Source organism: Oncorhynchus kisutch, linkage group LG10, assembly GCF_002021735.2.
Source record: "Oncorhynchus kisutch isolate 150728-3 linkage group LG10, Okis_V2, whole genome shotgun sequence".
Classification (NCBI taxonomy): Eukaryota; Metazoa; Chordata; class Actinopteri; order Salmoniformes; family Salmonidae; genus Oncorhynchus; species Oncorhynchus kisutch.
In genome coordinates, this window is record NC_034183.2 from 9,173,748 (window position 1) to 9,192,352 (window position 18,605).

General features: G+C 42.1%; 1 protein-coding gene across 1 annotated transcript in view; it reads left to right on the forward strand.

Annotated features, from left to right (window-relative positions):
• The first annotated feature begins 8,705 nt into the window (after positions 1–8,705).
• LOC109898293 (microtubule-associated protein 1B) overlaps positions 8,706–18,605 on the forward strand; it is a 96,716-nt gene continuing 86,816 nt past the window's right edge. Inside the window, exon 1 of the mRNA XM_031833021.1 lies at positions 8,706–9,051. Coding sequence (XP_031688881.1) covers positions 8,799–9,051 — 253 coding nt within the window. The 5' untranslated portion in view covers positions 8,706–8,798. The remainder of the gene's footprint in view (positions 9,052–18,605) is intronic.

Here is an 18,605-nt window from a genome sequence, read left to right on the forward strand (position 1 = left end):
GGGGACTTTAGTACACAACACAACTGCTGTCTGCAGTGGCGTGTATTCATGGATGCCAAGGGAAGCCAGTCTTCAGCAAATATTTGACCAATAAAAAAAATACCAATGATAAAATAATGTATCTTTCATCTATCTCAGTGTTTTCATAATTTTCCATCAATTGGCATGTGGCTCAATCTCTCCGGAGAAATCATCAGAGGGAGGGAAACAGCGCCCCTCTGTCTCTGTATGTGTAGCCCATATATGTGATGCTGTCTGGACAAAAAGTGTATAACATGCTGCCATGCAGCATTTGATTGATTGATGAGAGCAAGCATTTGGTCAATCAGCATTCAGCTGAATGCTGCTCAACTGTGGGTTGTCCTGGTGCAGCAAAATGCCCCCCCAAGGGAGGCCAGTTAGATTTTGGCTTCAGACCAATCAATTGGGTCATTCATCCCCCCACCACTCCCATGTAACCATTCCCCAGGTCGTTGCTGTAAACGAAAATGTGTTCTCAGTCAACTTACCTGGTAATATGAGGGTAAAAAAACAACTTTAAAAACACTTAAGCAAAAACATCATTTTCAGAAAAACTTGTATGTTTCTGGTCTGCTTGTGTTGATGTCCTGTAGTAGCTTGCTAGCTTGCTAAATCGTCCCTTTCCTAAACAATGGATGGAGATGGGGATTTGGACTTGTGGTCAGAAATCAGGACCATGGACAGCCACATTATATTTATACTGAACACAAATATAAACGCAACATGTAAAATGTTGGTCCCATGTTTCATGAGTTTAAATAAAATAGTTCATTTGCATGAAAAGCTTTTTTCTCTAGCATTTTGTGGACAAATTTGTTTACATCCTTGTTAGTGAGCATTCCTCCTTTGCCAAGATAACCCATCCACCTGACAGGTGTTGAATATCAAGAAGATGATTAAACAGCATGACCATTACACAGGTGCACCTTGTCCTGGGGACAATGAAAGGCAACATATGTCAAGATTCGTGGGAGGGTACAATTGGCATGCTGACTGCAGGGATGTCCGCCAGAGTTGTTGCCAGAGAATTTAATGTTTATTTCTCTACCATAGGCCGCCTTCAATGTTGTTTTAGAGAATTTGTCAGTACGTCCAACCGGCCTCACAACCGCAGACTACGTGTCACCACGCCAGCCCAGTATTTGGAATTATATTAGGATCCCCATTAGCTGTTGCAAAAACAAAGCTACTCTTCCTGGGGTCCACATGAAACATGACATAATACAGAACATTAATAGACAAGAACAGCTCAAGGACATTTAAAAATGGCACATATAGTCTACATATCAATACATACACACAAACTATCTAGGTCAAATAGGGGAGAAGCGTTGTGCCATGTGGTGTTGCTTTATCTGTTTTTTAAAACCAGGTTTGCTGTTCATGTGTGCAATATAATATGCAATAATGGCTCTATATAATACTGTACGCTTTCTTGAATTTGCTCTGGATTTGGGGACTGTGAAAAGTGTGTGTGTAAGTTGACAATGCGAACAATTTGGGATTTTCAACACATTAACGTTTCTTATAAAAATAAGAAGTGACGGAGTCGGTCTTTCCTCAACTCTTAGCCAAGAGAAACTGGCATGAATAGTGTTTATATCAGCCCTCTGATTATAATGCAAGACGTGCAGCTCTGTTCTGGGCCAGCTGCAGCTTAACTAGGTCTTTCCTTGCAGCTTAACTAGGTCTTTCCTTGCAGCTTAACTAGGTCTTTCCTTGCAGCTTAACTAGGTCTGTCCTTGCAGCTTAACTAGGTCTGTCCTTGCAGCTTAACTAGGTCTGTCCTTGCAGCTTAACTAGGTCTGTCCTTGCAGCTTAACTAGGTCTGTCCTTGCAGCTTAACTAGGTCTGTCCTTGCAGCTTAACTAGGTCTGTCCTTGCAGCTTAACTAGGTCTGTCCTTGCAGCTTAACTAGGTCTGTCCTTGCAGCTTAACTAGGTCTGTCCTTGCAGCTTAACTAGGTCTGTCCTTGCAGCTTAACTAGGTCTGTCCTTGCAGCTTAACTAGGTCTGTCCTTGCAGCTTAACTAGGTCTTTCCTTGCAGCTTAACTAGGTCTTTCCTTGCAGCTTAACTAGGTCTGTCCTTGCAGCTTAACTAGGTCTTTCCTTGCAGCTTAACTAGGTCTTTCCTTGCAGCTTAACTAGGTCTGTCCTTGCAGCTTAACTAGGTCCTTCCTTGCAGCTTAACTAGGTCTTTCCTTGCAGCTTAACTAGGTCTGTCCTTGCAGCTTAACTAGGTCTTTCCTTGCAGCTTAACTAGGTCTTTCCTTGCAGCTTAACTAGGTCTTTCCTTGCAGCTTAACTAGGTCTTTCCTTGCAGCTTAACTAGGTCTTTCCTTGCAGCTTAACTAGGTCTTTCCTTGCAGCTTAACTAGGTCTTTCCTTGCAGCTTAACTAGGTCTTTCCTTGCAGCACTCGATAACACAACTGGATAATAATCAAGATAAGACTAAGCTAGAGCCTGCAGGAGTTGCTTCTTAGAGTGTGGTGTCTTTATTACGGCCCGACCTCTCCCCATCTTTACAACCATTGGATCTATATGTTTGACCATGACAGTTTACAATCTAAGGTAACAATAAGTAATTGAGTCTCCCCAACTTGTTCAACAGTCACACCATTCATTACCAGATACAGCCGAGGTCTAGAGCTTAGGGAATGATTTGTACCAAATACAATGCTCTTAGTTTTAGAGACGTTCAGGACCAGTTTATTACTGGCCACCCATTCCAATACAGACTGCAACTCTTTGTTAAGGTTTTCAGTGACTTCATTAGCTGTGGTTGCGATGCATATATGGTTGAATCATCAGCATACATAGACTCTGCTGTACACCACACTTTAGATCTTTGACATTAGAGAAGCTTCCATTAAAGAAAACCCTATGAGTTCTATTAGATTGATAGCTCTGAATCCACGATATGGCAGAGTTTGAAAAGCCATAACACATACGTTTTCTCAACAACAGGTTAGGATCAATAATGTCAAAGGCTGCACTGAAATCTAACAGTATAGCCCCCACAATCTTGTTATTATACATTTCTATCAACCAATCCTCAGACATTTGTGTCAGTGAAGTATATGTTGAGTGTCCTTCTCTATAAGAATGCTGGAAGTCTGTTGTTCATTTGTTTACAGAGAAATAGCATTGTATTTGTTCCAACACAATTTGCTAAGTTTGCTGACAGTTTGCTAAGAGCTGGCAGCAGCAAGCTTATAGGTCTGCTGTTAGAACCAGTAAAGGCTGCTTTACCACTCTTGGGTAGTGGAATTACTTTGGCTTCCCTCCAGGCCTGAGGACAAAGACTTTCCTCTGGGCTCATATTAAATATATGACAGATAGCACTGGCTATAGAGTCAGCTACCATCCTCAGTAGGAGTGGCTATAGAGTCAGCTACCATCCTCAGTAACTTTCCATCTAAGTTGTCAATGCCAGGAGGCTTGTCATTACTAACAATCATTTTTCCACCTCTCCCACACTAACTTTACAAAATTCAAACTTGAAATGCCTTTCTTTCATTATTAGTTTTTTATGCATAAGTACGGTGGCTCACTGTTCATTGTTGGCATTTCCTGCTTGCATTTGCCACTTCGCAAATTACATAATTGTTTAAAAGAATTGGAATCATTAAATGGTTTTGCAATGAATAAGTCATCAGAAGATGAAGTTGAATTAGTCTTTCTGCCCATCATTTCATTTAAAGTACTCCAAAGTTTTTTCCGCCATCATTCTTTATATATTTTTAACATCACATGTGCTCCTTCTCTGGCCTCTAGGTCACCAGGCTACTCATTATGCCGCACACCTGTCACCATCGTTACGCGCACCTGCGTGTCGTCAGACTCACCTGGACTACATCACTTCCCTGATTACCTTCCCTATATATGTCACTCTCTTTGGTTCTTTTCCCCAGACATGATTGTTTCTGTGTCATGTTTGTGTGTTGTTCATGTTTTCTTGTTTTGTATTATGTTACGTTTATTTATTAAAACACTCACCTAAGGGAAGGATCATGGAGTGTTTTTTTCTGCCTCCGCCGGTTGGTCAGGCTCTCATCCAGCGCATCAGCAGTGGATCGTCATTTTGATCTGCGTCCTGCGGCTGGAGCAGTACTGTCACGTGTTCTCCCTCTCCTGCCGACTAGGTCACCAGGCTGCTCATTTTGGGCCAAACCTGTCACCATCGTTACGCGCACCTGCGTGTCGACAGACTCACCTGGACTCCATCACTTCCCTGATTACCTTCCCTATATATTTCACTCCCTTTGGTTCTTTCCCCAGGCGTCATTGTTTCGGTGGCATGTCTGTGCGTTCCTGGTTTCTTGGTTTGTACTATGTTACGTTTATTTATTAAAACACTCACTCCCTGAACTTGCTTCCCGACTCTCAACGCACGTCGTTACAACACATGAGTCACAGCAAAATCTTTTGAATGATCTCTTATACACTATTTTAGGCCTAGCTGTAGGAACTTTGGCTTCCCTGGATATGGCCACTGTATTGTGGTCACTGCATCCAATGGGTACGGATACAGCTTTAGAACAAAGTTCTACAGTATTAGTAAAAATGGGACCAATACATGCGGACAATCTTGTTCCTGTCGTGTTTGTGAACACCCCGGTCGTTTAAAAAAATAACCTGAACCAGATTACAGGCACTGGTTACAGTGAGAAGCTTCCTCTTGAGCAGACAGCTTGATGAAAACCAATGAATATTCAGGTCCCCAAGAAAGTAGACCCCTCTGTTTACATCACATACACTATCAAGCATTTCACACATTATTTAGATACAGACTGTTAGCACTTAGTGGCCTATAGCAACACAACAAAAGAAAAGGCTTTAGATGTGCCAAGTGAACCTGCAACCACAACAATAACACTTGACATAAGCTCTTCTCTAAGCATTACAGGGATATGGCTCTGGATATATACAGCAACACCTCCCCCATAAGAGTTCATGTCTCTTCTATAGATGCTACTGCTGTATCAAATTAATTATCTAAGTGAGTCTCAGAAATGGCTAATATATTAATGTTATCTGATGTTAGCAAGTTATTCATTTCATGAACCTTATTCCTAAGGCTACATATATACATATGGGCTATTGTCAGCCCTTTCCTGGGTAGCTTATCAGAGAGAGACATAATATATAAAAGAGCAAACAAAGCAAGATAAAAAAATATACATTCAGCAGTCCATCAATCAATTGATGTGTGTGTGTGTGTGTGCTGCAGGGTTGAAGCTATGAACCCATAGGCTTAGCTCTCTCATCCCTTCGAGGCTTTTGGGAGGGAGGGTGTAAAATGAGCCTGTCATAGCGGCCGTAAGCAATGTCCCCACACGCTGTGGCAGATTGCATAGCTGGGATAAGTTATTTTCTCTTCTGGCACACAGCCTCCGGATAGTCCTTGTTGAGGAAGACATACAGTGTATTTGGAAAGTATACAGACTCTTTGACTTTTTCCACAATATTTTACTTTATAGATTTATTCGAAAATGTATTAATTACAGTTTTTTTCCCTCATCAATTTACACACCACACACCATAATGAAATGTTTGCAAATGTATTAAAAATTTAAAAAACTGAAATATCACATTTACATAAGTATTCAGACCCAGAGAGGTTTGATTGGGTTCAAGTCCAGGCTCCTGTGTTTTCTTGGCTGTGTGCTTAGGGTCGTTGTCCTGTTGGAAGGTGAACCTTTGCCCCAGTCTGAGGTCCTGAGCGCTTTGGATCTTTCTGTACTTTGCTCTGTTCATCTTTCCCTCAATCCTGACTAGTTTCCCAGTCCCTGCCACTGAAAAACATCATCACAGCATGATGCTGCCACCACCATGCTTCACCGTAGGGATGGTGCCAGGTTTCCTCCAGACGTGACGCTTGGCATTCAGGCCAAAGAGTTCAATATTGGTTTCATCAGACCAGAGAATCGTGTTTTTCATGGTCTCAGAGTCCTTTAGGTGCCTTTGGCAAATTCCAAGCGGGCTATCATGTGCCTGTAACTGAGGAGTGGCTTCCGTCTGGCCACTCTACCATAAAGGCCCGGTTGGTGGAGTGCTGCAGAGATACTTGTCCTTCTGGAAGGTTCGCACATGTCCACCGAGGCAGTCTGGAGCTCTGTCAGAAGTGACCATGGGGTTCTTGGTCCCCTCCCTGACCAAGGTCCTTCTCCCCCGATTGCTCAGATTTTAGCTGGGCGGCCTTGTTGAGGAAGACATGCAGTGTTTTCGGGAAGTATACAGACTCTTTGACTTTTTCCACAATTTTTTACTTTATAGATTTATTCTAAAATGGATTAAATACATTTGGTCCCCTCCCTGACCAAGGTCCTTCTCCCCCGATTGCACAGATTTTAGCTGGGCGGCCAGCTCTAGGAAGAGTCTTGGTGGTTCCAAACTTCTTCCAATTAATAATGATGGAGGCCACTGTGTTCTTGGAGACAGAAATGTACCCTTCCCCAGATCTGTGCCTCGACACCATCCTGTCTCGGAGCTAACCACTACACAGAGCCTACATCATCAACATAGCTACTAGGACTAAAACATTAGTAAAGCCGCTACAATCATGAAGTACAGTGTACAGCAAGCAGTTTAGCAGTTAAAATGGCAGCACCGGTGGAAAATTGAAAGCTTACCATGACATGGATGAGTTCCAGTGTTGGATAGCCATAGCCAGCTAGCTAACATAAATAGCATTCCTTTCTGTTTGAGCCGGGTATTTGAGTTGGCTAAATTAGCTAGGTGCATTAGCCAGCTAAGTAAGTGAAAGTGGTGAAAAAAATAGACAGGTCTCTCACTCTGCTGCTTCTCCTGATTTTGTAAGAAATTATTTTGTTCAACTATGGTCTTTTTCTCGGAGTCAACTACTCACCACATTTTATGCACTGCAGTGCTAGCTAGCTGTAGCTTATGATCCTTTGATTGGGTGGACAACATGTCAGTTCATGGTGCAAGAGCTCTGATAAGTTGGAGGACGTCCTCCAGAAGTTGTCAAAATTACTGTGTAAGTCTATGGAAGAGGCTGCGAACCATGATGCTCCTAAGTTTTGTATTGAAGTCAATGTACCCAGAGGAGGACGGAAGCTATCTGTCCTCCGGCTACACCATGGTGCTATCCTACAGAGTGCTGTTGAGGCTACTGTAGATTTTCATTGCAAAACAGTGTGTTTTAAACAATTACTTGGCGACGTGAATATACAGTACATATATGATATCATACTAATGATAATATACATATATATATATATATATATAGATAGATAGATAGATAGATAGATAGATAGATAGATAGATAGATAGATAGATAGATAGATAGATAGATAGATAGATAGATAGATAGATAGATAGATAGATAGATAGATAGATAGATAGATAGATAGATAGATAGATAGATAGGAAGAGATATAACAGCGATCTGTGTTTCATTATATATATAAATAAAACAGCATATACGAGTAGGTTGCATATACGAGTAGGTTGCATATACGAGTAGGTTGCATATACGAGTAGGTTGCATATACGAGTAGGTTGCATATACGAGTAGGTTGCATATACGAGTAGGTTGCATATACGAGTAGGTTGCATATACGAGTAGGTTGCATATACGAGTAGGTTGCATATACGAGTAGGTTGCATATACGAGTAGGTTGCATATACGAGTAGGTTGCATATACGAGTAGGTTGCATATACGAGTAGGTTGCATATACGAGTAGGTTGCATATACGAGTAGGTTGCATATACGAGTAGGTTGCATATACGAGTAGGTTGCATATACGAGTAGGTTGCATATACGAGTAGGTTGCATATACGAGTAGGTTGCATATACGAGTAGGTTGCATATACGAGTAGGTTGCATATACGAGTAGGTTGCATATACGAGTAGGTTGCATATACGAGTAGGTTGCATATACGAGTAGGTTGCATATACGAGTTGGTTGCATATACGAGTAGGTTGCATATACGAGTAGGTTGCATATACGAGTAGGTTGCATATACGAGTAGGTTGCATATATGAGTAGGTTGCATATACGAGTAGGTTGCATATACGAGTAGGTTGCATATACGAGTAGGTTGCATATACGAGTAGGTTGCATATACGAGTAGGTTGCATATACGAGTAGGTTGCATATACGAGTAGGTTGCATATACGAGTAGGTTGCATATACGAGTAGGTTGCTGCCACAGAGATCCTCCCTCTGTTGCGTTGTTTTCCGTCACTCAGACTGGCTCAGACTGGCATCGACAAAACTGTCTGAGAAATGTGCAAATTTCAGAAGGGGAATCAGCAGTTTACCATGGCTTTGGAATTAGACTGGTAACATACTGATACCTTAATCTGCCAATTTGGGCAGAGGCTAACACAAACACAGTTTGACAAACTGCTAAAATGTTATTTGATCTCTGTGTGTGTGTGTGTGTGTGTGTGTGTGTGTGTGTGTGTGTGTGTTCGTGTTGTTCTCAGAATAGGCTGAAAGCTACTGAAAATAAACTTTGAGATGCTGCAGAAGTCAGCCCATTGGTATTTTGGTATTTACAATTTACCTTTGAGATTTCAAGCTAATCATACATTTCTTTGGGGGGGGGGGCTCACCGTTTCCAAAATCAAGGTCCTACCCTTTGGACTTGCCCGATAGCTCAATATGTGACATCATCCTGCTACATGGGCCTTTCGGCCAATCAAATGGAAGTAAATGGCTCCAAAAGTGAACGTTCTAATAGCCCTGCTAGCCCTCCTCCAACCTTTCCGCCGCACACTCCGTGCTTGTGGAAGTTGTCATGGAGATAGAACCGTCCCCGGCGTCTGCTCGCTGGGGTGTTGCCATGGAGATCCCGGCTCGAGGTCCGCTCACGGCAGTGCTGGAGGAAGAGAGCAGCTCGCGGCTGGGGTCCGAGAAGCGAATTCAGGACCTTGGAGAGAAGCGGTGCCGAGGACCCCCTTTCAGCCAAGGGAACTACTACATGCTCATAGTGATCGGAGAGATAGCGACAGACCACCAGCTGCAACGCGCCAGAGACCACTTAGAGCGGGGTGAGTAGGCAACTTCAACGAGTCTCACTGATACACACGAATTCTGTCAAATCAGCATGCATAACCTCCAATATATACCTATAAAAAAATGATAACATAGAACGGATTGAAATGTATAAGATGCAATTGAAAGATATGAAGACTGTGTGGCCAGTTTCCTAATGAGAAAAAAATGACGCATCAGGGATATTGAATCAGCAGTTTTGCACGAACGAATAGCCTACTACGCCACTTTTTAGTGGAACGAAAATGTTGTGGAGCCTTGCCTACACGTTTCGCATTCGTTTTATAATTACAAGGGATTCTGTAATTCTTTGATGAAAAAATCTATACATTTATTAGTTTTTCAATTAGGGACACAAACAGGCAAGTCTCATGGATTCCCAGAAAACGTATGGTTGTTTTATAAAACCTCCAACATAGTATGTAGCCTTTTTCTACCCCATGTATTTCCATGATCCTAACCAACATGGTCTCAGAACATTTCGTGTTATTCTGTACATAAATCCTGAGACACTCCATTTAGTGTGACATGTTACATTTCGTATGGTATGTATTATTTTGTGGATGTCCATCATCCATTTCGTATGATATGTTACTATTTGCAATTCGTACAATATGTTACGAATTTGCAGAACGTATGATATGTTACGTATTTCTAGTTGGCTAACGTTAGCTAGGGGTTAGGGTTAGGATTAAAGGTGAGGGTTAGGGGGAAGGGTTAGCTAAAAGGGTTAAGGTTAGGGTTAGGGGAAAGATTAGCTAACATGCTAAGTAGTTGCAAAGTTTCTAATTATTTAAAATGCTGAAGTTGTCCCTGATGAGATTCAAACCTGCAACCTTTGGGTTGCTAGATGTTCGCGTTATACGCCCACCCTCCTTTTGTTTTTGCCTTAAGTAAACTTCTGTCTTATGTAACCATACCAACGTAACATATCATACTAATTTGAGAATCCCAGGTATACATTTACTATGTTACATCTAGTCTATGAGACCAGACTGTTATAACTCACATATAGCCTGCCATGAGAGGGCCTGCTACAGGAAGAAATCAGTTGCACACATTCTCAGCAATGGTGTGATACAAAAACAACAACAATATGGAAGCCTAAATTGACCACGAAGGGGAAAAATCTGTAGACTAACTGCTTGTGCTTGTTACAAATGCACTGTGCCAAACTCCTGGGACATTGCCCTCATTAATAATGAGTCATCCGTTGCACTAAAGCATTCAACATGATGTTCAGTTAAATACAGTAATGCTGTTGTCTTGTTGAAAACCATAGCTGTCATGTTCTTTCTGTATCAAGGTAGCCCAGGGCTATGCCAATTGTTGCACATGCAGTATGGAAAAATCTTCAATATGAGCTAAAAAGGCATGCTGGATGATAGATAGTTGGGTACAAATGGAGGGTGTTGTCCAGTGTTTTCTGACACATGGCCTATGTCCTACATGGCACCATATTCCCTTTATAGTGCACTACTTTTGAGCAGGGTCCAATAGGATGCCATTTGGAACATATTCATAGTGTGAAATGTGCTAGGTGTTTACATGGTGTGAAATATGCTAGGTGTTTACATGGTGTGAAATATGCTAGGTGTGAAATATGCTAGGTGTTTACATGGTGTGAAATATGCTAGGTGTTTGTTTACATGGTGTGAAATATGCTAGGTGTTTACATGGTGTGAAATATGCTAGGTGTTTACATGGTGTGAAATATGCTAGGTGTTTACATGGTGTGAAATATGCTAGGTGTTTGTTTACATGGTGTGAAATATGCTAGGTGTTTACATGGTGTGAAATATGCTAGGTGTTTATATGGTGTGAAATATGCTAGGTGTTTACATGGTGTGAAATATGCTAGGTGTTTGTTTACTTGGTGTGAAATATGCTAGGTGTTTACATGGTGTGAAATATGCTAGGTGTTTACATGGTGTGAAATATGCTAGGTGTTTACATGGTGTGAATGAAATGTGCTAGGTGTTTGTTTACACGGTGTGAAATATGCTAGGTGTTTACATGGTGTGAAATATGCTCGGTGTTTACATGGTGTGAATGAAATGTGCTAGGTGTTTGTTTACATGGTGTGAATTATGCTAGGTGTTTACATCTTGTGAAATATGCTAGGTGTTTACATCTTGTGAAATATGCTAGGTGTTTACAAGGTGTGAAATATGCTAGGGGTTTACATCTTGTGAAATATGCTAGGTGTTTACATGGTGTGAAATATGCTAGGTGTTTACATGGTGTGAATGAAATATGCTTGGTGTTTACATGGTGTGAATGAAATATGCTAGGTGTTTACATGGTGTGAAATATGCTAGGTGTTTACATGGTGTGAAATGTGCTAGGTGTTTACATGGTGTGAATGAAATGTGCTAGGTGTTTGTTTACATGGTCTGAAATATGCTAGGTGTTTACATGATGTGAAATATGCTAGGTGTTTACATTGTCTCTGGAGGGATGAATCACGCTTCACCATCTGGCAGTCCGATGCCAGGAAAACACTACCTGTCCCAATGCATAGTTCCAACTGTAAAGTTTGGTGGAGGAGGAATAATGGTCTGGGGCTGTTTTTCATGGTTCAGTCCCCAGGTCCCCTTAGTTCCAGTGAAGGGAAATCTTAACTCTACAGCATATAATGACATTCTGGACGATTCTGTGCTTCCAACTTTGTGGCAACAGTTTGGGAAAGGTCCTTTCCTGTTTCAGCATGACAATACCCCTGTGCACAAAGTGTAGTCCATAATACAGAAATTGTTGGTCGAGATCGGTATGGAAGAACTTGACTGAGCTGCACAGAGCCCTGACCTCAATCCCATCGAACACCTCTGGGATGAATTGAAATGGCGATTACGAGCCGGGCCTTATCGCTCAACATCAGCGCCCGACTTCACCAATGCTCTTGAGGGTGAATGGAAGCAAGTCCCTCGCGTCAATGTTTGGTCATGTAGTGTAACTTAAAAAAAGGTAGGAGTGTGGATCAGAAAACCAGTCAGTATCTGGTGTAACCACCATTTGCCTCATGCAGCGCGACACATCTCCTTCACATAGAGCTTATCAGGCTGTTGATTGTGGTCTGTTGAATGTTATCTCACTCTTTCATTGACTGCTCGAAGTTGCTGGATATTGGCGGGAACTGGAACACACATCAATTCAGAGCATCCTAAACGTGCTCAATGGATAAATATTGAGCTGGTGAATATGCAGGCCATGGAAGAACTAGGACATTTTCAGCTTCCAGGAATTGTGTACAGGGCCTTGCAACATGGGGCCATGCATTATCATGCTGAAACATGAGGTGATGTGGGCGGATTAATGGCACGACATGATATCATTCTGGCAGGTAGGTATAGGCTACTTTGCAGCTAGTTAACGTTTAATAGAGAAGGATTCTGGGAAAGTATTTCCGTCTACCAGAAAACAGTGAGGTCTATCATTACCATCGCTATATTTTACCTGTTCCTTAATAGTTTGAAACCTGGATGTTTTACTTCATATTATGAGGTATGAAGCATGTCTTACATCGCTTCAAAGTAGTCTATATCCAAAATCCTACCATTGGAAACGTGGAGGCAATATTTTTTTCATACAGACTTCCTCATTATTCCTCATTACTTCCTCATTCGTCCTCATTCTCCTGTTCTATTGGTTCTATTGGTTTTCTGTCAACTTACTTTCATTGTCTAACAGCATTATCCCAGTCATATTAACAACCCATGATAGTTGTTGCATCTTTAGATCCCCCCCCCCCCCTCTTTCTAACATATACAGTGCCTTGCGAAAGTATTCGGCCCCCTTGAACTTTGCGACCTTTTGCCACATTTCAGGCTTCAAACATAAAGATATAAAACTGTATTTTTTATTAATTTTGCACGCCCAATTTTTCAGTTTTTGATTTGTTAAAAAAGTTTGAAATATCCAATAAATGTCGTTCCACTTCATGATTGTGTCCCACTTGTTGTTGATTCTTCACAAAAAAAACAGTTTTATATCTTTATGTTTGAAGCCTGAAATGTGGCAAAAGGTCGCAAAGTTCAAGGGGGCCGAATACTTTCGCAAGGCACTGTATTTCCACCTCTGTCCATGAAACTGATCGCATGTGCAAATGTGCATTTTAGAACTGTGTTTTCCTGCACATTGCACTTTGGAACATTGTGTGTACATTTCTGCGCCTAAAATGTGAAGAAATAATAGTTGATCAACATTCGGATCTGTTAAGCGAAACATTCTGATCTGTTAAGGCGAAACATTCCGATCTGTTAAGGCAAAACATTCTGATCTGTTAAGGCGAAACATTCCAATCTGTTAAGGCGAAACATTCTGATCTGTTAAGGCGAAACATTCCGATCTGTTAAGGCGAAACATTCCAATCTGTTAAGGCGAAACATTCTGATCTGTTAAGGCGAAACATTCTGATCTGTTAAGCGAAACATTCTGATCTGTTAAGGCGAAACATTCCAATCAGTTAAGGCGAAACATTCCAATCTGTTAAGGCGAAACATTCTGATCTGTTAAGGCGAAACATTCTGATCTGTTAAGGCGAAACATTCCGATCTGTTAAGACGAAACATTCTGATCTGTTAAGGCGAAACATTCTGATCTGTTAAGGCGAAACATTCCGATCTGTTAAGCGAAACATTCCGATCTGTTCCATCAACCCAATTAATTGATACGGCGTATACCCTCCACTACACCACTGAACATAGACTAGTTCAGGGAATAGCAAATGTCATGTTAATAAACAGGTACAAGGTGATATAGGGAATAACCTACTAATCAAACGTCTGAAACATGTTCTGTATGAGCTTATGAGGCATGTTCCACAAAAAAACAAAGTGTCATGAGAAGATATATAGCCTGGCTCACACACTAGCTTAGCCAGAACTAGAGGCAGAGAGGCAGACGGGAGGCAGACAGCATCATGGAAAATTACCCCTTGTCAGTGTAATTGAGAATGTGGGCTCCCCCAGCTTTCTCCACTCCTCGGACATGATGCGAACATAGAATCCCCATTTTGTATTCTCTACCCTTCGTCCTCACAGGATTTCTCAACCACCTTCTGTATGGCACTGTGATGCCCTCCCTCCATACAGATTTACAGGGGTGTTGTGCAGAACTTGCCCTGCATTATTCATTTGGTAACACTTGGGGAACGTGGATGGATGCGGAACATGTTTGAGGTATTACTAAGCATGTACAGTGCATTCGGAAATGATTCAGACCCCTTGATTTGTTAATGGATTAACAAATGTGTTTTCCTCATCACTCTACACACAACACCCCATAATGACAAAGCAAAAACAGATTTTTTGCAAATTTATACAAATTATAAAACGGAAATATCGCATTTACATAAGTATTCAGACCCTTTACTCAGTACTTTGTTAAAGCACCTTTGGCAGCAATTACAGCCTTGAGTCTTCTTGGGTATGACACTACAAGCTTGGCACACCTGTATTTGGGGAGTTTCTCACATTCTTCTCTGCAGATCCTCTTAAGCTCTGTCAGGTTGGATGGTGAACGTCGCTGTGCAGCTATTTTCAGGTCTCTCCAGAGATGTTGAAACTGGTTCAAGTCTGGGCTTTGTCTGGGTCACTCAAGGAAGGTAACTTAGGCCTCACTACCCCCTAACTGAGATACCTACTGCAGCCCTCATCCTCCACATACAAGCCCCGTTCCCCAAAGCACAAACATCCCTGGGTCGCTCCTCTTTTCAGTTCACTGCAGCTAGCAACTGAAACGAACTGGACAGTTTTGTCTCCATTTCTTCATTCAAAGACTCAATCATGGACACCATGTTTTGTGCCGCTAGCAAGTTGTGCTGTTGCCATGTTGTGTTGCTATCATGTTGTTGCCATGTTGTGTTGCTATCATGTTGTTGCCATGTTGTGTTGCTATCATGTTGTTGCCATGTTGTGTTGCTATCATGCTGTTGCCATGTTGTGTTGCTATCATGTTGTTGCCATGTTGTGTTGCTATCATGTTGTGGCCATGTTGTGTTGCTATCATGCTGTTGCCATGTTGTGTTGCTATCATGCTGTTGCCATGTTGTGTTGCTATCATGCTGTTGCCATGTTGTGTTGCTATCATGTTGTTGCCATGTTGTGTTGCTATCATGCTGTTGCCATGTTGTGTTGCTATCATGTTGTTGCCATGTTGTGTTGCTATCATGTTGTGGCCATGTTGTGTTGCTATCATGTTGTTGCCATGCTGTGTTGCTATCATGTTGTTGCCATGTGTTGCTATCATGTTGTTGCCATGTTGTGTTGCTATCATGCTGTTGCCATGTTGTGTTGCTATCATGCTGTTGCCATGTTGTGTTGCTATCATGTTGTTGCCATGTTGTGTTGCTATCACATTGTTGCCATGTTGTGTTGCTATCATGCTGTTGCCATGTTGTGTTGCTATCATGTTGTTGCCATGTTGTATTGCTATCATGTTGTTGCCATGTTGTGTTGCTATCATGTTGTTGCCATGTTGTGTTGCTATCATGTTGTTGCCATGTGTTGCTATCATGTTGTTGCCATGTTGTGTTGCTATCATGCTGTTGCCATGTTGTGTTGCTATCATGTTGTTGTCATGTTGTGTTGCTATCATGCTGGTGCCATGTTGTGTTGCTATCATGCTGTTGCCATGTTGTGTTGCTATCACGTTGTTGCCATGTTGTGTTGCTATCACGTTGTTGCCATGTTGTGTTGCTATCATGCTGTTGCCATGTTGTGTTGCTATCACGTTGTTGTCATGTTGTATTGCTATCATGTTGTTGCCATGTTGTGTTGCTATCATGTTGTTGCCATGTGTTGCTATCGTGTTGTTGCCATGTTATGTTGCTATCATGTTGTTGCCATGTTGTGTTGCTATCATGTTGTTGCCATGTGTTGCCATCATGTTGTTGCCATGTTGTGTTGCTATCATGCTGTTGCCATGTTGTGTTGCTATCATGTTGTTGCCATGTGTTGCTATCATTTTGTTGCCATGTTGTGTTGCTATCATGTTGTTGCCATGTTGTGTTGCTATCATGCTGTTGCCATGTTGTGTTGCTATCATGTTGTTGCCATGTTGTGTTGCTATCATGTTGTTGCCATGTTGTTGCCATGATGTGTTGCTATCATGTTGTTGCCATGTTGTGTTGCTATCATGTTGTTGCCATGTTGTGTTGCTATCATGTTGTTGCCATGTTGTGTTGCTATCATGTTGTTGCCATGTTGTGTTGCTGCCATGCTATGTTGTCATCTTAGGTCTCTCTTTATGTAGTGTTGTGGTGTCTCTCTTGTTGTGATGCGTGCTTTGTCCTATATTTGTATTTTATTCCCAGCCCCCGTCCCCGCAGGAGGTCTTTTGCCTTTTGGTAGGCCGTCATTGTAAATAAGAATTTGTTCTTAACTGACTTGCCTAGCTAAATAAAGGTTCAATTTAAAAAATTAACACAAAAAAAAGACATTCAGAGACTTGTCCTGAAGCCACTCCTGTGTTGTCTTGGCTGTATGCTTAGGATCGTTGTCCTGTTGGAAGGTGAACCTTCGCCCCAGTCTGAGGTCCTGAGCACTCTGGAGCAGGTTTTCATCAAGGATCTTTCTGTACTTTGCTCCGTTCATCTTTCCCTCGATCCTGACTAGTCTCCCAGTCCGTGCCGCTGAAAAACATCTCCACAGCATGATGCTGCCACCACCACACTTCCCCGTAGGGATGGTGCCAGGTCTTGTTTCTCATGGTCCGAGAGTCCTTTAGGTGCCTTTTGGCTAACTCCAAGCGGCTGTCATGTGCCTGTCATGTGCCTTTTACTGAAGAGTGGCACTCTACCATAAAGGCCTGATTGGGGGAGTGCTGCGGAGATAGTTGTCCTTCTGGAACGTTCTCCCATCTCCACAGAAGAACTCTGGAGCTCTGTCAGAGTGGCCATCGGGTTCTTGATCAACTCCCTGACCAAGGCCCTTCTCCCCCGATTGCTCAGTTCTTCCGGGCGGCCAGCTCAAGGAAGAGTCTTCTTCCATTTAAGAATTATGGAGGCCACTGTGTTCTTGGGGAACTTCAATGCTGAAGAAATGTTTTGGTAGCCTTCCCCAGATCTGTGCCTCGACACAATCCTGTCTCCAAGCTCTACTGACAATTCCTTTGACCTCATTGCTTGGCTTTTGCTCTGACATGCACTGTCGACTGTGGGACCTTATATAGACAGGTGTGTGCCTTTCCAAATCATGTCCAATCAATTGAATTTACCACAGGGGGACTTCGAACAAGTTGTAGAAACATCTCAATGATCATCAATGGAAACAGGATGCATCTGAGCTCAATTTTCGAGTCTCATAGCAAAGGGTCTGAATACTTATGCTAATAAGGAATCAGTTTTTATTTTTAATAAATTAGCTAAAAATTCGAATAACCTGTTTTCACTTTGTCATTATTGGGTATTGTGATGTCATTATTGGGTATTGTGATGTCATTATTGGGTATTGTGATGTCATTATTGGGTATTGTGTGTAGATTGATGAGGAACGTGTTTTATTTAATCCATTTTAGAACAAGGCTGTGACGTAACAAAATGTGGAAAAGGGGTCTGAATACTTCCCAAATGCACTGTATTAATTAGTTGATCATTACTAACTTAGTAGTATAATTTTCTAGTTGGGTGAATTGGTGTCTGATAAGTTTGTATGACATAAATTATATGCAAGTTAGTTACTGTAATGAGTTTATAATCAACCACTTCTCTGGACCTCTTCAATGGTGCCTCCTGCTGGCCCTCCAACACCACTTCCAGCAGCATGTGGTCTCCCATCCAGAACCAACCCTGGTTAGCTTCAGAAGCAAGCCAGCAGTGGGATGCAGGGGGGTATGAGAGCTCTCCTGAACACAGTTGACTATTGAGTGATCTCTCTCTCTCTCTCTGTGTCTCTCTCTCGTTCAGGATATTACATTTTAGACATGTCAAGTTGTCTGTCATAATGATCGATGCAATTGTCACATCTTTCAGAAGGGTTTTGTCAGTCCAAACACAAAATACCAATTTGAGCAAGGAGCAAGAGAGAGAGAGAGAGAGAGAGAGACAGTTGACTATTGAGTGATCTCTCTCTCTCTCTCTCTCTCTCTCTCTCTCTCTCTCTCTCTCTCTCTCTCTCTCTCTCTCTCTCTCTCTCTCTCTCTCTCTCTCTCTCTCTCTCTCTCTCTCTCTCTCTCTCTCTCTCTCTCTCTCTCTCTCTCTCTCTCTCTCTCTCTCTCTCTCTCTCTCTCTCTCTCTCTCTCTCTCTCTCTCTCTCTCTCTCTCTCTCTCTCTCTCTCTCTCTCTCTCTCTCTCTCTCTCTCTCTCTCTCTCTCTCTCTCTCTCTCTCTCTCTCTCTCTCTCTCTCTCTCTCTCTGAAGAAAGACAGAAGCTGGAAAAAATACAAAATAACCCAAGTACAGTCATCCTCTTCTTATTGAGGCATGGGGAGATAGGAGGATAAGGGGGTGGAGGAAAGGAAATTATATTCATCTCCTATCCCAGACTCAGACAGAGTATCCACCAGTGAACAGGATCAGAGACAGGCTTCTCCTGCAGTTAAAGGCCCAGTTG